This window comes from Pygocentrus nattereri, chromosome 13 (genome assembly GCF_015220715.1).
Source record: "Pygocentrus nattereri isolate fPygNat1 chromosome 13, fPygNat1.pri, whole genome shotgun sequence".
Lineage (NCBI taxonomy): Eukaryota > Metazoa > Chordata > Actinopteri > Characiformes > Serrasalmidae > Pygocentrus > Pygocentrus nattereri.
This window is the reverse complement of record NC_051223.1, coordinates 7038774-7058421: the sequence shown is the minus strand read 5'-3', so window position 1 is coordinate 7058421 and position 19648 is coordinate 7038774. Positions and strand designations below refer to the sequence as shown.

Sequence of the window (19648 nt, the reverse complement as noted above, 5' to 3'; positions counted from 1 at the left end):
AAAACACAGCTGAACAAACGTTCCAAATTTGGGGATTTTTTTGGTGAAAAGTCCCAAATTCAGCTTAGCGACTCAAATTCTTCAACTGGTAAATTGAATTGACCTCCTTTTTACAAGAGACTCAAAATGATTGCTGTAATTTGCTGTAATGTCCACATAAACCCACTGACCCAAGTCCTCCTTCCAGCCTTCCAGATGGCTCATCAGCCAGGCCGGATTGGAGGTGCTTTCCTCCTGTCTTTTCTCGTTGCCAGCTGCTCAGCGGTCTGGTTCAGACAGCGAGGTGCTCTTTTTCTGGGGCTTGCAGAGGGAAACGCTCGCTCCAGATGGACCACAGAGTGGGTAAGGGGGTGGAGATGGGCTGAGCTCTACAACAAACACAGTTTTTGTTCACTGTAGCTCAGGAAACCCAAGTGTATGAACAAAAGTGAGGCCCAAAATGCAAACTGCCGCTGAAAGGGCTTTAATGATGATAAATAGGATATCTATGTCAATGCATACTAAAAAATGATATCTCCAACAGTTCAAGTGTCAGGTATGATGTTTAAGAGCATCTGTTTACCACAGCTGGACATTTAATGGGGAATTCCATCTTAAATGGTCAAGACAAATGTTTAAAGGTTAATAGTTAAGCCTACCGACTCAGACTGGCCACAGTGGTGGTGATAGGAACCAGACATGTGACACGGTGAATTCCTCTAAAAGCTAAGCTGCCTGTTGACACTGTTTTGTGATAGTTTTGTGTTACAATTTTGGCCTAAAACAGTTATTAAGCCATTGATGCAGGAGGTTGTAAGTCAAATTTTCTGTTTCTTTTCAGATTAAAAAAAAAAAAAAAGTAACCATTATCAACATCTGTACACACGTGAAGACACATATAGGTTCACCGGTGGTTTTGGGTGGTAAATAAAATGTCTACATTTGTGTTGTAGACATGGCGACCCCTGGTTCCATTCACCACCACTGTAAAGACATCTGAATCTGGCTGCCTTCAGAATGAGGCGCAATGCAGGTCGGCCAATCAGAACCGAAGGACAGTCTTAAAGGCACAGTAACAAAAGAAGCCTATTTAATTCTAAGGGAAAATGTGAAAATGACCTCAGGGGTAAAAAAAAATAAAATAAAACAAAGAACATTTCAGTAAACGATCACCGACTCCGACACCTTTGGGAAATATTTTTAATGTTGTAATATTTGCTGTTGACTATGCTTAATTAATCAAGCCTAATTTAAAGCAGGTGCAACTGGTAAGTGGAAACTACTTTTACGCAACCTCCCACTCAGCGAGGAGGACATCTAAGAGCTCTCTGTTCTCACAGCTGGAGAAGTGCAGATGTCGGGTGCGTCTAGAGGTCACAACGTCTCCAGTGGGGTGATAAAATGCCACCAGCATGCCTACAAGCAGTCTGGAAGACAACTTGCCAAGACGAAAGCATCCACTCCAATCACAATACAAATGCAGGTGGCAGAGGTTTGCCAAAGTGAATAAACAGCATCATGGACAGATGAAATCTGGCTGCCTGTTAGGAGGCTGAAACTGGCCAGTCACTGGATCGCCCAGCAGTGTGTTGCTCCAAAGCATTTTTCCAGATCCACACAAATATGGCTCACTGATTACTGGATGAAGCTTTTGCAGTGGCCATCTCAGTCCCCTGACCTCGACTCCATTAAAACGCTGAGCTGAACTGAAGAGCAGAGCCCACCAAAGAGAAGAGGATGAAAAACACAGTGAGTTGCTGTTGGGCATTACATTACCAAGTGTTCAGCTAAGGCCCAATCCCATGTCTTATTTTTACCCCTACCCCTTGTTTTCGAGTGTCACCCTAACCCCTTGGAACAGAGGTACGAGGGGTAGTGGTTGAAAACAACTACCAGCGCTGCTCTATAGGTGACTGTAGGCGACCAGTCTATAGTGATGGCTGAGGAGGGTAAAGTTCTGTTCCTCACTGCTGGGCTTTTGTTATATTTAGGGAATCATAAGCCTTCAAAGTGTTGGAGGGTGACAATTATTTATTATTGCACACCCTGATTCTTGAAATGAAATGAAATGAAATGGCCCTGCGATGGACTGGCGACCTGTCCAGGGTGTATCCTGCCTTCCGCCCGATGACTGCTGGGATAGGATCCAGCACCCCCCTGCGACAGCAGCGATATCAGGGATATAGTCATAATGCTTTGATTCACGAGTGTGGGCATTTAAAAAGTTGCATAGTTGCATGAAATGCAAAAATTAATTTTAAAAATTAAATACATTTTTGACCACTGAAATCAACAACGTGACCTTTTCAGACCATGCATGGCTTATGGAATAACCCAATTGAAGTAAATGTTTGTTGGTTACTTGAATATAGTTCTATATTACAATGCAAATCACTGTTGACAGGAGAAAACCTTGTATCTCCATTTTTGATGTTTTACAGTTTTCGACATAATTTGCAAATACCTGTTGACCTTTACAATGTGTGTAAATGTCATGAAAAATGGACCAAAATAAACGGCCCAAAATGACTTGGAAATAATTCTGGTTCTATTGACTTACATTGAAAGTAAAGTAAAACCCAATTCCAAAGAAGTTGGGACGTGATGTACAACGCCACACATTTTCAACGGGAGACCGGTCTGGACTGCAGGCAGGCCAGTCTAGTACCCGCACTCTTTTACTATGAAGCCACGCTGTTGTAACACGTGCAGAATGTGGCTTGGCATTGTCTTGCTGAAATAAGCAGGACGTCCCTGAAGGAGACGTTGCTTGGATGGCAGCATATGTTGCTCCAAAACCTGTATGTACCTTTCAGCATTAATGGTGCCTTCACAGATGTGCAAGTTACCCCTGCCATGGGCACTAACACATGTTCGATGTTGGTTTTCTGCCTTGCCGCTTACTTGCAGAGATTTCTCCAGATTCTCTGAATCTTTGGATGATATTATGGACTGTAGATGATGAAATCCCTAAATTCCTTGCAATTGCACGTTGAGAAGCGTTGTTCTTAAATTGTTGGATTATTTGCTCACGCAGTTGTTCACAAAGTGGTGAACCTCGCCCCGTCCTTGCTTGTGAACGACTGAGCCTTTCAGGGATGCTCCCTTTATACCCAATCACGACACTCATCTGTTTCCAATGAACCTGTTCACCTGTGGAATGTTCCAAACAGGTGTTTTTTGAGCATTCCTCAACTTTCCCAGTCTTTTGTTGCCCCTGTCCAACTTCTATGGAACGTGTTGCAGGCATCAAATTCAAAATGAGTGAATATTTGCAAAAAACAATAAAGTTTATCCGTTTGAACATTAAATATCTTGTCTTTGTAGTGTATTCAATTGAATATAGATTGAAAAGTATTTGCAAATCATCGTATTCTGTTTTTATTTAAGCTTTACACAACGTCCCAACTTCATTGGTTGTAGGTTTTTTCCTTCTCCTGTACAGATATTTTGGAGATCTGAGGTTTTCTTCCGACAACAGTGAAATACAACAACAGCAGATCTTGGATCACTGAGTACAAATATGTGCAACGGTGCACAGGGACAGAGCTGTTTGTCTGCTGCCCGGCCTTTGTATGCAAATCTATGGGCAGAACCACCACTGACTGGACAAAGCAATGAATTGTTACAGGAAACTGACTGGGTTCAGTTTGTTCTGCCAAAAGACTCAGTTCAACCCAACACAGTGGGCGACATGGCTTCCCGACTCCCACTGTGACAGACCACAGTAGGAACACTTGTTTTCTAACAAGATTCATTGCATATCTTGCATTCTCCCCTTCTGAGGCAGTGAGCGGACTGGAGGGGTCAGGACCATTAACTGCCCAATAAAACGTGGGTTTGATTTTTGAGAAAATTCTGCCCCGCCCTTCCCTGCGTGATGATGGCCTCCAGATACTCCCACACCCACAGAGACAAGTGCTAGTTGCGTTATTAGTTGAGTTATTCTGCCTGAGGTCATTCCAATAAAGCCAAATGAAAGGAAAAAGCACTTTCTTCACTGCGGCCAGTAGATGACCTGACATGCAGCTTGTGCGGTCCACACTTGTGTAATTTGTACTTTTGCATGTCCTTTGGGTGCCGTTGTGTTTTTGACTAAAGACTAATTTCTATGATCTTATGTGGCACGTGTAAGGTGCATTTGCAGTAGAGTAACAATAGAGGGCAGCATATTCCATATGACTACATGTCCGACTTAAAAGGGAAGTCCACAGATTTTTATAAATTTCTCCATAAGTAAATGGTTGCAGTGTAAACAATCACTCAGAGCGGTTTGGTGTGATACGTTCTTTTCTTAAGAAACTCACAGATTCAGAATTGTTCACAGTGGTGGTGATAGGAACCAGATATCCGCCTCTAAAAGATCCCTCACAGAAAGTTACTGCATGAAATGGTTATGAATTCACTGCCCGATGCCTGTTTTGGCCTAAAATCTTTTTGTGGCGGAGGGGTACATGCAGGGTGGTGTGAGGCAAAATAGTCCCCAAAGAAAACATTCTATAAAACGATATGTGTCAGTTCACTGGTGGCTTTGGATAGTAAATAAAACAGCTATATTTGTGTTGACCCCTGGTTCCATTCGCCACAACAGTGAACCGCTCTGAATGACTTTGTTTTCATCTCAATGACTGAACTGCGCAGAAATGAAGAAAAATGGCTGGAATTGCCCTTTCAGTGATCTCTTTCAGTGACCTTGGACGTCTGAGTTGCTAAATATGGTGAGAACTAATTATGGTCTGTTTTATTCATGATGGTAAATAGGCTTATAGATAAAGAATTTCGTTACACTGCACAAAAATCATGAGTAATGCTTCTAATAGTTACACATTCTGACCATGATAATGATTATGTGCCCTAACAATAAAACAAATAATCAATACATTTTCTAATAGTTCTTCCGAAGATGTGCAGAGCACATAAAGTAGAAAGGAAGAAAACCTTGTATCTCCAAAATGCAACTTTACAGGAGAGGCAAAAAACATGCTTTACTTTTAATGTAAGTCAATGGAGCCAGACGTTTTTTCCAAGATGTTTTGAGTCAGTTTGTTTAGTCACGAAATTTACAGACAATATAAAGACCAAGGGGTATTTTCAAATTATGCCAAAAATTGGAAAATGTCAAAAAATGGAGATATGAGGTTTTCGTCTGACAACAGCGATATAAAAACGCATAAAAGCTATATAAAAATACAAAGCCTCAATATTCGTACTGGCTATCATTCAAAAACAGAAAGTGCTTAACTCCTTAAATTCCCAGTTTTTTACATGCTAAGACTTAATTTTCGGTAAATGTATAGAAAACCTTACTTAAACCTGTTAGAGGGTCCTGGCTATTTCAAGGGGAATCCCCCCATTTTTTCACAATTTCTGCATAATGCTTAATACCTGAACAAAATCATTCAGAGTGGTTCACAGTAGTGGTGATAGGAACCAGGCGTCCACCTTTAAAAGCTCCCTCACAGAAAGTCATTACATGAAATGGTCATGAATTCACTGCCTGATGTCTGAGACATTGTTTACCAATCCTTTTGAGACATTTTTTGCCCTCAAGCTAAAAATGAAAATAGTTTTTAAAATGCCTGTATGGCAAAGACGTGCATGCAGAGCAAAATAGTCCCCAAGGAAAACTTTCACGTTTCATATCTTTAGATTTACCGATGTTTTACTCCTCAACAGCTGTCCGAAGAAAATGACATCAGGTTTATTTCCCGTTCATTTTGGACCATTTTGATTGGTCCATTTGTCATGAAATTCAGTGGCGTTCATTGGATGGAAGGCAGGAAACACTTTGGACAGATTTCCAGTCCATCACTGGCCAGAAATCGCCAATTCGTCTGACTGCATATCTTTGGACTTTCGGAGGAAACCATGGGGAGAACATGCAAACTCCACACAATAAGGACCCTGGTCACCTGGCCGGGGACTTGAACCCAGCTCCATCTTGCCGCACCACAGTGCCATTTCCAATGATTTCAAATTGTGCAAAACAGGTAAAAAATGACAAAAAACATGAGATGCAAGGTGTTTTTGCCTGACAGCAATATAAAGGGCCAGGGCTAGGGCAGAATTCCACTTTAACTAAGCGGACAGAAATGCCTCAAAATGGTTTTGCTGAGGGTATTTGGATGAGGGTATTTTGCTTGACGCTACTTGGAAGAAAAATGTTGAAGCATTCCATTAAAGAAGGTAATTCCTTGCTTGAAATATGGATCAGTGCGGAAATAAAGAGCTATTTTCCACGTTTGGAACCACATATTTGAAATAACAAGGCTGTCTGCTGTTCTCTTTAAACCAGATTAGCATTTAGACTCAGAAAAAATGAGAGGTTATTAAAGTAATGGCACGTATTTATTGATATTATGATTGTATTGAACATATACAGTGACGGTACATCAGTGAACTACCCCTTTAAGCTTATGTACCCCAAATTCACCCTGTTAAGCAGAAGGACTCGGCAATAATAACCCGATCAGGAGAGAAAAAAACAGGACCACTGATGTCCATCATGTTTGGGATCATAACGGAATAAATAACAGTCACTGTAGGAGCCAAAGCTGCATGGCGGGACTCATTAAAAGGCCTATTAAACTCTCAGGGAAGAAGCGAAGCAGAGCAGAACCAGGCGGTGCGAGTCGGTGGCTTCGTTTTGATGCCTGAAGTCAGGAATACTGAAACAGCTCAAAGGCGCAGGCCTTTCTGAAAACAAAGGGCATCAGATACTGAAGGAAAAAATCTCAGTAGGAGGAGATGAAACGGTCCCACTTTATATTATGTGTCTCTAATAACTGTGTAGTTACACATGAATAACATATGCAATAACACTGTAACTATTGATGATTTAGACATGTTACAGATGGATTACAGGGGTACAGCAATGTAATTACACATCTGTATCAGCTTCAGTTTTGCTTAATATAATTACACAAGTGTATCTTCTACACTGGAACTTTCCTGTAGTGCACTGTTCAAGTTACACCTTAATAAGTGGACAGCTCCTGTGTAGTTATTATGTAGTTACTGTGTAATAATGCAGTGGTAATATAGACGTTGCTTTGAGTTTAATGCAACACATTTAATTAATATCATAGAAGTTACATGTTGATATAAGGGGACGTCTGCTGTTGTGTCACATTACAGAGCAGTTTAAAGCTGAAACTGGTTACAGTGTCACAACATTTGCACCATAAACACTAGCTAAATGTTAGGAAAGCTGGCAGATGCAGTGTAAATAATGCCTTAATGTCAGTTATTATATGCTTCCTTTTACTGCTGGATAAAAAAAAAACCTTCTGAAAAAACTTCTGTTCCAGTCTGATTAGCAATGTAATTGTACCTTTGTGTTATTACATGAAAGAGAATAGGCTGATACAACTTTTAGCAAACATTCCCTTATGGGGGAAGTCATGGAGTGGAGGTACGACCTGTCTTACGACCTGAGGGTCATTGGTTTGATCCTCTGAGCTGACAGTCTGTGACTGAGGTGCCCTTGAGCAAGACACCTAACCCCCAACTGTTCCCTGGGTGCTGTGGATAGGGCTGCCCACCGCCCTGGGCAAGTGTCCTCACTGGCCCTAGGGTGTGTCTTCACTAGTGTGTATGTGGTGTTACACAGCACAGACGGGTTGAAATTTCCCCGTTGTGGGTCCTTTAATCTTAATCTTAACCTTATTAACATGTGTAATTATATGAGGTGAAACTGAAGATGATACATGTGTATAATTACGTATGGTGCACTTCTGTAATCCATCTGTAACGATGCCCAAGTCATTAGTCGTTACATGGTTGTTGCATATGTTGTTCACATGTAACTACACATTTATTATTATTAGAGACACTAAATATAAAGTGGGACCGATGAAACCAAAGATACACAAAACAACAGTCAAGGAATGGATGGGATGAAAACTGCTGGTATGGACTGGATTCATTAAGTGAAGTGAAACATTTAAAGCCATTTAAATCGGAGAGACAGTCTTTTAATAACCTTGAGTCATTTTTAAGACGTTCATGTAGAGAAATACTTTTTTTGTGAAAAAAGAATCCCTTGAACTATTGACAAAAGCAGAATATCCATTCGGAGACTCTCAGATTCTTTAAGCACAGATACAATAAACAAAGAATGCAACTTGGCAACGGCTGCACATTGTACCTTTCAGATGTAAAAAAACAGTACATGGTCAAGAATCAGCCACTTGAGAGCCCAAGACTCCTTGTATGTTTGCAATGGGGAATATAATGAGCCTGTTGACCCTCAGCCAGTTCATGTGTTGTGGGGCAATCATGGGCTGGAGGTTAGGGAACCAGCCTTGCAACCGGAAGGTTGCCGGTTCGATCCCCTGAGCCGACATTATGTGACTGAAGTGCCCTTGAGCAAGACACCTAACCCCCAACTGCTCCCCGGGCGCTGTGGATAGGGCTGCCCACTGCTCCGGGCAAGCGTGCTCAGATTGTGGTTAGATTGCGGAGGTGAAATTTCCCCATTGTGGCATTAATAAGGGTCACTTAATCTTAATGTATGATTGGATAGCTGTCTGACTGCGAATGCAACCAAAACTTTGGACGGACTATTATCTGGAGGTGGTTTGGAGATGCAGCTGGGCTGTTTCTGGGGCTTCAAACAGTTAACTAAGCAGACAGAAATGCCTCAAAATGGTTTTGCTGAGGGTAATATTAATAGACAGTATTTGGATAAAAAAAAGTTGGAGCGTTTCTTTAAAGGAGGGAAGGCCTTATTTGAAGTATGGATCACTGGGGAAATAGAGCCACATGTTACTGATCCCACAGCACCCTAGTCAAAACGTGGGGTCGTAACGCTCTGTAGTGTGAAAATACAGTGTAATGTAAATATCGCTTTTTGTTTAGCTGTTCATTTTGAACACAGCTAGCTTTAGTAGACTTCCACCAAAATCCATAAGCATGCCATCAAGTGGCCGAGTGTAAGGACCATGAATAAGTGTTGTGAGAATGTTACCCAGATATAAAACTCATGAAAGGATAAGTGTAGACAGGCTCATTGTGAATTTGATAATGACCGACTGGAACTGGGAGGACGAGGAGGACTCAGAATGGAACGTACGTTTCAGGGTGTGGGCCGGTTTAGGGGTCTCAGAGGTTTAAAGGCAGGTGGGGTTTACTACATGTGCTAAAACGAGTGCGGCTCCAGACGCACACTCTGTAAAAGTCTTTGTACACGCTGAGAACCAGCTCAAGGTAGAGCAGGAGTTCAGGGGAGAAGGAGGGTCAAGGGTCGATCTCCTCAGGAATGATGGTGAGGATGACGTCCTCGTTTCCCCTCCGAACCACCGCCCTGAGCGTTTCGTCCTTCTTGATGGCCGCACTGACGTCGCTGGCTGAGCCGATTCGCTGGCCGTTGATGCTGATGATGACGTCGCTCTCCTGCAGGCCACCACTGCAAGAGAAAGAGGCTACATTAGCTGGCATACACTTCACTGGACACTTCATTAGAGACGTCTACATCATAGCGTCATTCGCATTTTTTGCGAATGTTTGCGAAAGCAACTGGTTAACGTTAGCTTCTCAGCAAAAACTGCAGCGACACTTTGCTAACCCACATCCTCTGTAACATTAGTTACATTACTTGTGTCGTTGTTCACTCTATCGTTATTGGTCATTTGTCTGTACAGTGTTTGTGAAGGGTTTTACGGCCACAAACATCTTAAAAAATGGGTTTGCCTTTTTTGCGAGTTATTGAATTTGGGGGTGGAGTTTCCGAAGGTGCACTGAAAGGAGGGATGTGTTCAAATGTGCTGTTGAGTTCAAATATCAACAATCGTTCTCCAGAATTGTATAGCACGCCTTTAAATAGGACATTTTCCTGCACATTTTAATGCACAATTTCTATTTAATACATTGAGAAAACTAACTATAACTTCTGAATATGCCACAATTTATGCTTTATTTTTTTCCAATGTTAAACTTAGCTAATAATCAGCAACCATGCATTAACATCATATTCTGGAAGAGGATGTCTTCACAGATTGTCACTTAGAAATTTAATGAAACACGTCATTTGACCAGTTGTGTGCAAACTGTGGCAAATCGGTCTTAAATTAATTCTTCATTAATTCTAATTGATAAGGGCAGGTTGGAAAAATATCATGTCAAAAAGAATGATTATTATTATTAGTTTTGGTCAAACTTTTATAAGTGGATATAGATGGTCCTTTCATGTATACAAATAGCAATAGCTATACATTATACAGGCTTTACAATCAGCCTTTGAAGGCGCCATGTACCTCAATTTGTCCCATTCCACTGCGCCCTGTTCCACACCACAGCAAATGTCCCACATGTTGATGATTTAGGATTTCAAACCATTTCCGTCCACAGAAATGACATTCGCTTTGACACTAACCAACATAACCACTGGCAGATGGCATCTTTTGTTATGTGGTGCAAGAAAACCGAACCGCTGTATCATCTATTCTCTTGAACTCCCACGCTATCAAGTGGCCGCATGCAGAAAGTGGTCAAATCCATAGCACACAAGCCACTTCCCATCAGCTCTACTGTGTCATCACCCTGTACAATGGGGAGCCAAGCCTACACACAGTGACAGGCCAAGCTTGACCATTTCCACAGAGGCAGTTCCCCTGGGAAAACCTGGCTACTAATATAAATGTGCACTGATACGCCGCTCTTGGAAAGTTTGAAACAGTTGTCGACTCGGTCACGGAGCAGAAAACGAGAAGCATAACAAAGAGCGCTAATAATTAAAAGTACACAATTCAAATTAGCTCCGCAAAAAAACAGCAAGCAGGTGGAAAGATCTTGTTCAGATACACTTGCAAGCCAAATTTTGCACTGGTTTAAGCTACTCACACTTCTGCGGGGGTTTTGGGAATGACCTCGATGACATAAGCTCCTGAGGTGACATCTGGGAAATCAGACTGCCTTTCCTTCAGCTCCTTAGCAAGACTACAACAGAAGCAAACCATCCAAACATTTCAGGATCCGGTGATATTATTCCAGAATCTATGGGGTTTATTAATGAAGTAGAGGTGGGCAATATGTCAAAAAGTAATACTGTGATACTATTAAGTTTTATATGTCACAATATTGACTTTTTCTGACATCTAATTATGCTCTGATTCTAATCAAACATGCAGTTGGTCTGTGTTTTTAGGCACTGAGGATATCCACATTATGCCATGGCAAATATATTGTGATGTTATTTATCACAGTAATAAATAAATATTGCCCAGCTCTATTATGAAGGCCACTTACGTCGAAGTGAGGGTCATCATTCTAACACCAATATACTTCTTTTTTGTAGGCAGTTTTCCTGCAAGGAAAGATGACAAAACATGTACTGAGAAGAGGTTAACTGCTCACAGAATTGTAGGCAATGAAAAGTGGATATTTCAGCCATTTAATGCCATGTGGTAGGTACTTTAACAAGACATACACTGCACTGGGTTGCCATTTGCCATTGTATCAGGTACACCTACTATAAGGGCTGTATGAAAACTTTTTGAGCAGGTAGCACTGGTGCTAGAAATGTCACCATAACCACTGTATGTAATGGAAAAAGCAAAAGCAGATCAACCACTGTCTCTCACCTTTCGCCTGACGGTCATGTGACTCCGTGAGGAACTGGCGGATCTTGTCAGAGGGAATGGCGAAGGAGATTCCGGCTGTGACCTTCAGAGTGTTAATCCCTATCACCTCTCCATCCTACACAAACACAAAGAACACACAATTGTGCTTTGGACACATTTTAACACCCACACTGACTCAATATGTCCATCTGCCAGCACATGAGGTTTTAAATGAGGCTGGTGGACATAAACATTGGGTCTACCAGGTGATTGTTAGGAGTCCCACTGTCTCTAATCCTGTGAACTCAAGTTTTGAAAACTCCCATTTTTTCCAATTGTTTTTCTTTGCCTTTCTCCTTCTTCAGGGGGCAGTTGGAGGTTAGGAAACCAGCTTTGTGACCGGAAGGTCGCTGGTTCGATCCCCTGAGCTGACGGTATGTGACTGAAGTGCACTTGAGCAAGGCACCTAACCCTCAACTACACCCTGGGTGCTCTGGATAGGGCTGCCCACCGCTCCAGGCGAGTGTGCTCACTGCCCCTAGTGTGTATGTGGTGTTTCGCTGCATGGATGGGTGAGAATGCGGAGGTGAAATTTACCCATTGTGGAAATAATAAGCGTCACTTAACATCTTCATGCAATTGGATTATCTCATATCTATTCTCCTCAGAAGAAACTTCTTCTCAATGACTGAAAATTAAATAAATGAAGGGTGTTCTCACTTTTGCACAGGGACATGCATTAGCTTACCAACTAGAGGCATGAAGGAAAACAGAATCCTTACCAAGTTCACCAGTGGTCCTCCTGAGTTCCCATACTGTGAAAAGAAACATACATAATCTATAAGAAATCAGATGCTTTTTAATATGAATAATCAGGTACTTCCGTGGAATTTCGTCAGAGCACTAGCATATAAACCTCAATCTACAAGTAAAAGCCCCACCTGCTAGAAACCATGGCTTTCAAACCAGCCCATGGGGAGTTTCAAATACATTCTTCCAGCAAATCAAATAACCACAGAGATATGATGAGGTGGGATTTACTGCTTTCTTCCTTTGGCTCTCCTCAATTCCACAGTGAAACTATACTAAATCCCGACATCAATGCCAGTTTCATAATGCCTGTGATATATTGAGACTACTGGGCAGGCGGTCATGGAAAAGCAAAGGCCCTGCATAGCCTGATGCACCTTTGCCAAGATGCTTTTTACCAGCTCCACATTCTTATGACTTTTATTATAGTAAACAATCATGTTGATAGGAAGACATTGACTTACATTGATGATGGCATCGGTCTGGATGTAGTCCATGTCTGAGTTCCGCAGGCCCAGCTCCTTGCCTCCCCGCTGGGCAGTACTGACGATGCCTGTAGTCACCGTGTTCTGGAGGGAGAAGGGGCTGCCGATGGCCACCACAAACTCACCCGGCCTCAGGTCAGCTGACCTTCCCAGCAGTAGCACTGGAAGCTTCATCTGTAATAGACAAAACAAAGCAGAGATGCTATGTCACCTTTGTGGAAGCAGGCCTGTAACAGTGAGCTAGTTCTAGGGTGTGGAGCATGGTGTTGCCACCTCATTATCCTGCTCATTGTCCATTTGATCAGCTCCACTGACCATATAGGAGCACTTTGTAGTTTTACAGTTACAGACTGTAGTCCATCTGTTTCTCTGATACTTTGTAAAACCCTGATCTTCAGTGGTCAGGACGCCCATGGACCCTCACAGAGCAGATCATTCTCAGCACTGCAGTAATACTGACGTGGTGGTGGTGTGTTAGTGTGTGTTGTGCTGGTCTGAGTGGATCAGGCATAGCAGTGCTGCTGGAGGTTTTAAACACCTCAGTGTCGCTGCTGGACTGACAATAGTCCACCAACCAAAAATATCCAGCCAACAGCGTCCTGTGGGCAGCGTCCTGTGACCACTGATGAAGGACTAGAGGATGACCAACACACACTGCAGCAGCAGATGAGCTATTGTCTCTGACTTCACATCTACAAGGTGGACCGACAAGGTAGGAGCGTCTAATAGAGTGGACAGTGAGTGGACACAGTGTTTAAAAACTCCAGCAGCACTGCTGTGTCTCATCCACTCAGACCAGGGCAACACACACTAACACACCACCACCACCATGTCAGGGTTACTGCAGTGCTGAGAATGACGCACCACCCAAATAGTACCTGCTCTGTGAGGGTCCATGGGGGTTACAAAGTATCAGAGAAACAGATGGACTACAGTCTGTAACTGTAGAACTACAAAGTGCAGCTATACAGTAAGTGGAACAGATAAAATGGACAATGAGCGTAGAAACAAGGAGGTGGTCATAATGTTATGCCTGATTGGTGTATATTGTGCACCTGTGAGGTAAGTGACCAATAAGCAGAAGGTTTCTAACACCATTCACGGAAGTGGTATCAGTGCAACCTAAAAGCGAATGTCAGAATATGTAGATTCATCCCATGTGAAGGACTCCAGACTTTTGTGCAGGAAAAGTCTGCCCTGTGATGGTCAGCAGTAAGTACATCGCCAGATGGAGGACAGCGGAGAGAAGGATGGTGTTCTGTTCATGTGGAAAACTTCAAACAAACATTAGGACAATTTGGCAAGAAGGTGAGCATGGACAGCATCCACCAGCCAATCACCGGGCTGTCACAGTATCACCTGACTTTGGATGCCTTTAGCATAAAGTCACCCTTTGATTTCATGCCTAAGGGCCTAAGAAGGAATGTGCCGCAGGACGTCAAATCTGTTAAACATGTTGCATGGCTGGGAAAAAGCTTATCTTAACCATAAGCTGGGAGAAGACTTTCTTTTTTAGGGCTAATGATGAAGACATCTGTGTCCTCCACTCTTCATCGAACGCACACAAGACCATCCTTACAGAACCGTTATTCCTCACACACTATGAGCTTCCTGGAAGTTAACCTCCAGAGCGGATGTGGCCCTCAGGTGCACTGTACTACAACGGCCTCCTAAAAAAACAGGATTGCTCTTGCTACAGAAGCCCTAAAAGGCCATTTTTATTTGCTTCAAGTTAATTTGGTAACACTTTCATGTACATGGGCATTATACTGCCCTTATTATGCTCTTATTAAGCCTCAACAATCCAGTAGTTAGCAATTAATTAGCTATTTATTACTAGATTGTAATGCAGTAACTAGTATTGTTTGCGCAACATATTAAATGTGTACTATTATGCCTTTATTAGGCCTTATGAAGCTGAAAGCAGATAATTAACCTATAAAGACAACAACTATAAATTAACTGGCTGCTTATTACTACATTACTAAATAGTAATTAAGCACTTATAATGATTTTATTAACCAAAACCAAAATAAGTTATGAATGAATAAATAATTAGTCTACCAACTGACTTAGTTCAACTCTGAAATGCTTTTGAAGCAAATAAAGACTAATTACCAGTGATGGTTAATTACCAACTACTCAATTTACACATGCTTTGGAAAATGCTTAACTCGCCCTGAACTCCTAAAAAAGATGGTTCTTCAAGGGCTCTTTAAAAGTAAAGTGGTTCTATCTATAACCTTTTTGCCAAGGGTTCTATATCACAAGAAAAAGGGTTATTCTACTGTGATGATGTCAAGTTTGTAACAATGCCAGAACCCTTTCTGGTGCTATATAGAACCCTTTTCTGACATTATCCATCAATCTGAAGAACACTTTCATGATGCTAGATGCAAAGAACCCTGTAATCATATTTGTTCATGGTTTTATATGGAACTATTTTCTTTACTAAAGGCCTTGAAGAACCATCGTTTTTAAGCATGTAGTTACTGAATAATAATGTAACAATAAGCAGCTAGTTGACTACCAAATATTGGTTTGTTAAGACTTAATAAGCACATTATAAGAGCATTATAACATTCTTCTAATGCTTAGGCCTTACAAATGCTGTTTTCCCGAGATAATAAGACAATTTTCTTGACATCTCAAGATAACAAAAGCATTTTCCAAAACCACTGAAAAGTCAATCACCCAGAATGACGTCCACACTGTTCCACATCTGGTTCATGAAACAGCAGAGCATTGGAATAATTGATGATTTGTGTGCAGTGGTTCTACATAGAATTCTCTTGACTAAAGAACCCTTGAAGAACCATCTTTTTTAAGCATGTACTTGGTGCATAGTGTAATAGTGTAATAACAAGCAGATAGATAACTATCAACTATTGGTTTGTTAAGACTTAATAAACACATGCTATAACATTCGTTGAATACTCAGGCCTTACCATCATTGCCACGAGACGCAGTTTTCAAATGCTGTTTTCATGAGATAATGGGATCATTGTCTTGAGATCTCAAGATGACAAAACCATTTTCAAAGAGTCAATCGCCCAGAATAATGTACACACCGTTCCACGTCTGGTTCATAAAACAGTCGTAGAACTGAAGTGGTGATTTCAGTGCAGTCATGTCTCCTTATTTGTCGTTTTTCTGTTTTTGACATCATTTGAAAATGCCTTTATACTGGGTTTAAATTTCATGGTGACTGGACCCAAATATACGGCCCAAAATGACTTGGTAAAAAGTCTGGTTCCATTTGCTTAAAAGTAAGCAAGTTTTTTCCTTCTGTGATTTTACTATTTTGGAGATACAAGGTTTTGTTCCGACAGTAGAGATACGCAATGCAAAATAGGGCCAAGCTTCAACAACTGTAGGTGGTGCTTGGGTGAGTCGTGCTGTTGTGCATTCAAGGTCCGTAACATGAAGTAAGTTTGACATCTAAAATGCAGAAGTAAAAACAAGAAATAACACTTTATTTTGTATTAAAAACCAACAGGCATACAATAATTAAAGCAGCGTCGCCATTATTTCTACCTTTTTCTAAGTAAAATGGGAAAGTGAAAAGTGAGGTGAGTCTTTCAGGATCTTATCAGGGCAAGAAGATTCCACAGCTTCACTTATTCATGGCCACTGTTATTGTTCCAACGGCTGTGCTGAGCATCTGGGGCCTGTTGATGTGGGAAGAGCCACAGTGATAAGGCCAAAAGGGGATCAGTTTTGAAGGTGAGGGCGGGAGAAGCCATGTTGAGCATTCCAAGCTTTGGACTTTGTTTTCGGAAATCTCCCATCGCTCCCAGCTGAAGATAAAATGCTGAGCCCCCTCTCTGACTCCCTGGCATCTCCTGCACTCAGCAACCTGCAATCATGTTCTTACGTCCGCAAAGCTCCACATCAAATCTGGCTTTTGGTAAATTTAGCCTCGCAAATTACACATCTTTTCCTATGTGATACAAAGAAGGCTATAAATATGTGAACACCATCATCTTGTCAGGATCCTGTAACTGAGGCTGCACCTGCTGGTTAAACACAGTAATGACAGTCTTACTGTGTTTTTATCATTACTTGCCACCATTCATTTCCCTTTTTGCCTTGTTTTGTGGGGGCGCTTGTTTGGATCTAATTTAAGCATGTGCTGATCCTGCGCGGGTGTTGAATGTTCTGTTCACCACTGCACGCCAGCCTAAACTCAACATCAAGTCAGCATCAGGTCTAAGCCTTTAGGCCCTAAATCTCAAGACTCATCATTCACTAACTACTTTAAAATGATTTGTTTGCTACTGTGAAACTAACATGTAGAGCACTATGCAAACGTCCCAGACCACCTTTTTTAGTTAATTCTTCAGCATCAGAAAAAGCAAAAACATATATTTACAGAAAATTTCACAAACGCTTTAAAAGCTAAATATTTTTGAGTATTTAGTGTGTCCACTCTTTCCCTCCATTAAAGGTATTTTTTTAAAGTGTCCAGTCTTTTTTATGAGTCTTGCTTTCAGTTTCTCAAAGAAATCTGCAGCCACACCTCCAAAGCTCAGTCTTAGAAGTTGGTTTAGCATTTTCTGTTTCTCACAGTACAAGTAACCCCACAAATTTAAACTCATAGTTTTTGGGTTCTTTTTTTGCTTTTCTTTGGGGAGTGAATGAGAAAAATTTGAAAGAATTCTAGGTTTATTAACCCCTGAAAATCCCAGGCTTATTATTCAGTTGCTACAGGGACTTCAATGCAAACTGGGTGACCTATTCTTAGGTTATAGAATTGTGGGTCTACTGGTGGGCCCTGGTCATTTAAGGGGTTAAGTTACCAACAAGTTGGAACACTAAAGAGAAGAACACCAATACATGCTTGCATATTTGAAGTGTTGCCTGCTGTCTGAGAATGTTTTGTGGAGCAATTACGATACTGACTACGATTGCCATCCCTATGTTGGATCCTCGACTGGATGACCAGAATGCTCCCACACTGCTCACTTGAATGTGCCTGAGGAATCTGCAATCTCGGGTTATTTTCCATCTTGAGCTAGTTAAATTAGGCAAACCTTTACCTCAGACGTAATCATGATTGGATCACAGGAAAATAAATGACTTCTGTCACTTCTGTTAGTAACGGAATGAGAGTTCAACAGGCGGAACAAGCAGGAGTGGCAGCAGGTTGGGGTTAGTGGGGAACATGAGACAAGAGGACAGCTTCGGTCTCGGTTTCAGGGTCATGACACCCCTACTGGAAATCGAACAAATGAAGTTTGGTCTCCAACTTCTGTGCAGCACTGTAAATAAAGTAGTTACAAAGGTAAAGAACTGAAGGCAGTTACAGTTTAAAAGGTTACAATATAAGATCACTCTGACATTGAGAGCTTTATTATTAGGACATATTTATAGGATGGGTCAATGCTGTGGATACAATCCAAAAAAGTTTGCAATCTCAGCACCCACAAACCTTTCTTTGAAGTCTTTCTGCTTCTAGAGACTTTTGGACCATTGATAATCTTCACTTTCCTTTGCCATTGGTTCAGTAGGATTCCTTTATCAAATGCCACGACCTTCCATCTTCCTCTACATGCTCGCGATTTCCTGCCTACCCAGCAGTTCTGGAGCTGTAACCACTAATTGTGCCTGCCTTTGAAAAATGATCAGGCCATTGAGGCTGAACACAAGCAGGAGAAGCACAGCAGGGGGGAAAGTGACACAAAGCACCCTGCCCCAAAAAACTAGACTATTCTAACATTGGCAGTCGGTGCTCAAAGACACAGTCAAGTTAAATGAACCAGAGTCAATGGTGCAGAACATTCGAGAAACTTTCAACAATCACCAACAGGCGTCACACCAACACTGAGCCTGGGTTTGTTGGTGTTTGTCGGGGAACGTTGGCTCGTAGTGCCTCGCAGTTAACATGGCAGGAACCCAGCTGTCCTGGTCATAGAGGAAGTATGTGCCACTGGCTAGCACCTGCTGGCTCAGTCCATACAGGCTGGCGAACGCCTGCACTGCGACATGCACTAGCATGTTTGTGATCCCCTTTCAGCCGTGCCTGGACGCCATTCAACAAGACAGCCAGATGAGGGCAAAATTTAGAAGCAAAACAGCCCAGATAGCTTGCAAGGTACAAGTATAAACATTGAAGCGTTGGTTCTTCATAGTTTCAGTTCTCATTATCTCATTCAGAATTCAGTTATTAGCTTCAGGGCCACAGCATCAATTAATTACTTTACAAATCAATTTTGTCAAGTCTCCTTCCAGGGCGCTTCAGCTTAACATTTAGTCCAACCAGGACTTGCTGTCCTCAAATTGTTCTTCAGTACCACAATGACAAGCTGTTTAATATGTATGTTCTGTAATGGTCTTTGGGCTAGGCCTGTTGGCACCTACAATGATTCCAGAGCATTCAAGACAATTTCCAGGGGACGTTTTGTCATTTTTCAGCATCAGGAAAGTCAGAAAACATATTTAATAGAAAATTACACAGACTATTTAACAACTAATAATATTTTGCATGTAAGCCCTTTGCTTTTATTGCAGCTTCCATTCTTTTTAGGAGATTTGCTTTCAGTTTTTCAGAGAAATCTTTAGCCACACTTCTAAAATTCAGTCTTAGAAGTTGGTTGTACTTTTTCTACTTTTTATGATCAAACACATTCCATGCTTTTTAAGGTCTCGACTTGCTGAAAGTTCAATAAATGAAGCCTCTGGCTTTTGCGCAACACTGTACTAGAACACTCTCAGCGAACTAATGAGTTATGAAAGTCAGCAACATCTGACAAACCTAAACACATGGTGATGATGATGACTCAGATGTAGTCCTGTTTCCATATGGACAAA

General features: G+C 41.6%; 1 protein-coding gene across 1 annotated transcript in view; it reads right to left on the bottom strand.

Moving 5' to 3' along the window:
• Positions 1-6308: 6308 nt before the first annotated feature.
• htra1b (HtrA serine peptidase 1b) overlaps positions 6309-19648 on the bottom strand; it is a 54496-nt gene continuing 41156 nt past the window's right edge. The window contains exons 4-9 of the mRNA XM_017710553.2: positions 12815-13009; positions 12323-12355; positions 11562-11676; positions 11227-11284; positions 10822-10917; positions 6309-9388 (exon numbers count right to left, since the gene is read on the bottom strand). Of these exons, the coding sequence (XP_017566042.1) occupies positions 9220-9388; positions 10822-10917; positions 11227-11284; positions 11562-11676; positions 12323-12355; positions 12815-13009 (666 nt within the window). The 3' untranslated portion in view covers positions 6309-9219. The remainder of the gene's footprint in view (positions 9389-10821; positions 10918-11226; positions 11285-11561; positions 11677-12322; positions 12356-12814; positions 13010-19648) is intronic.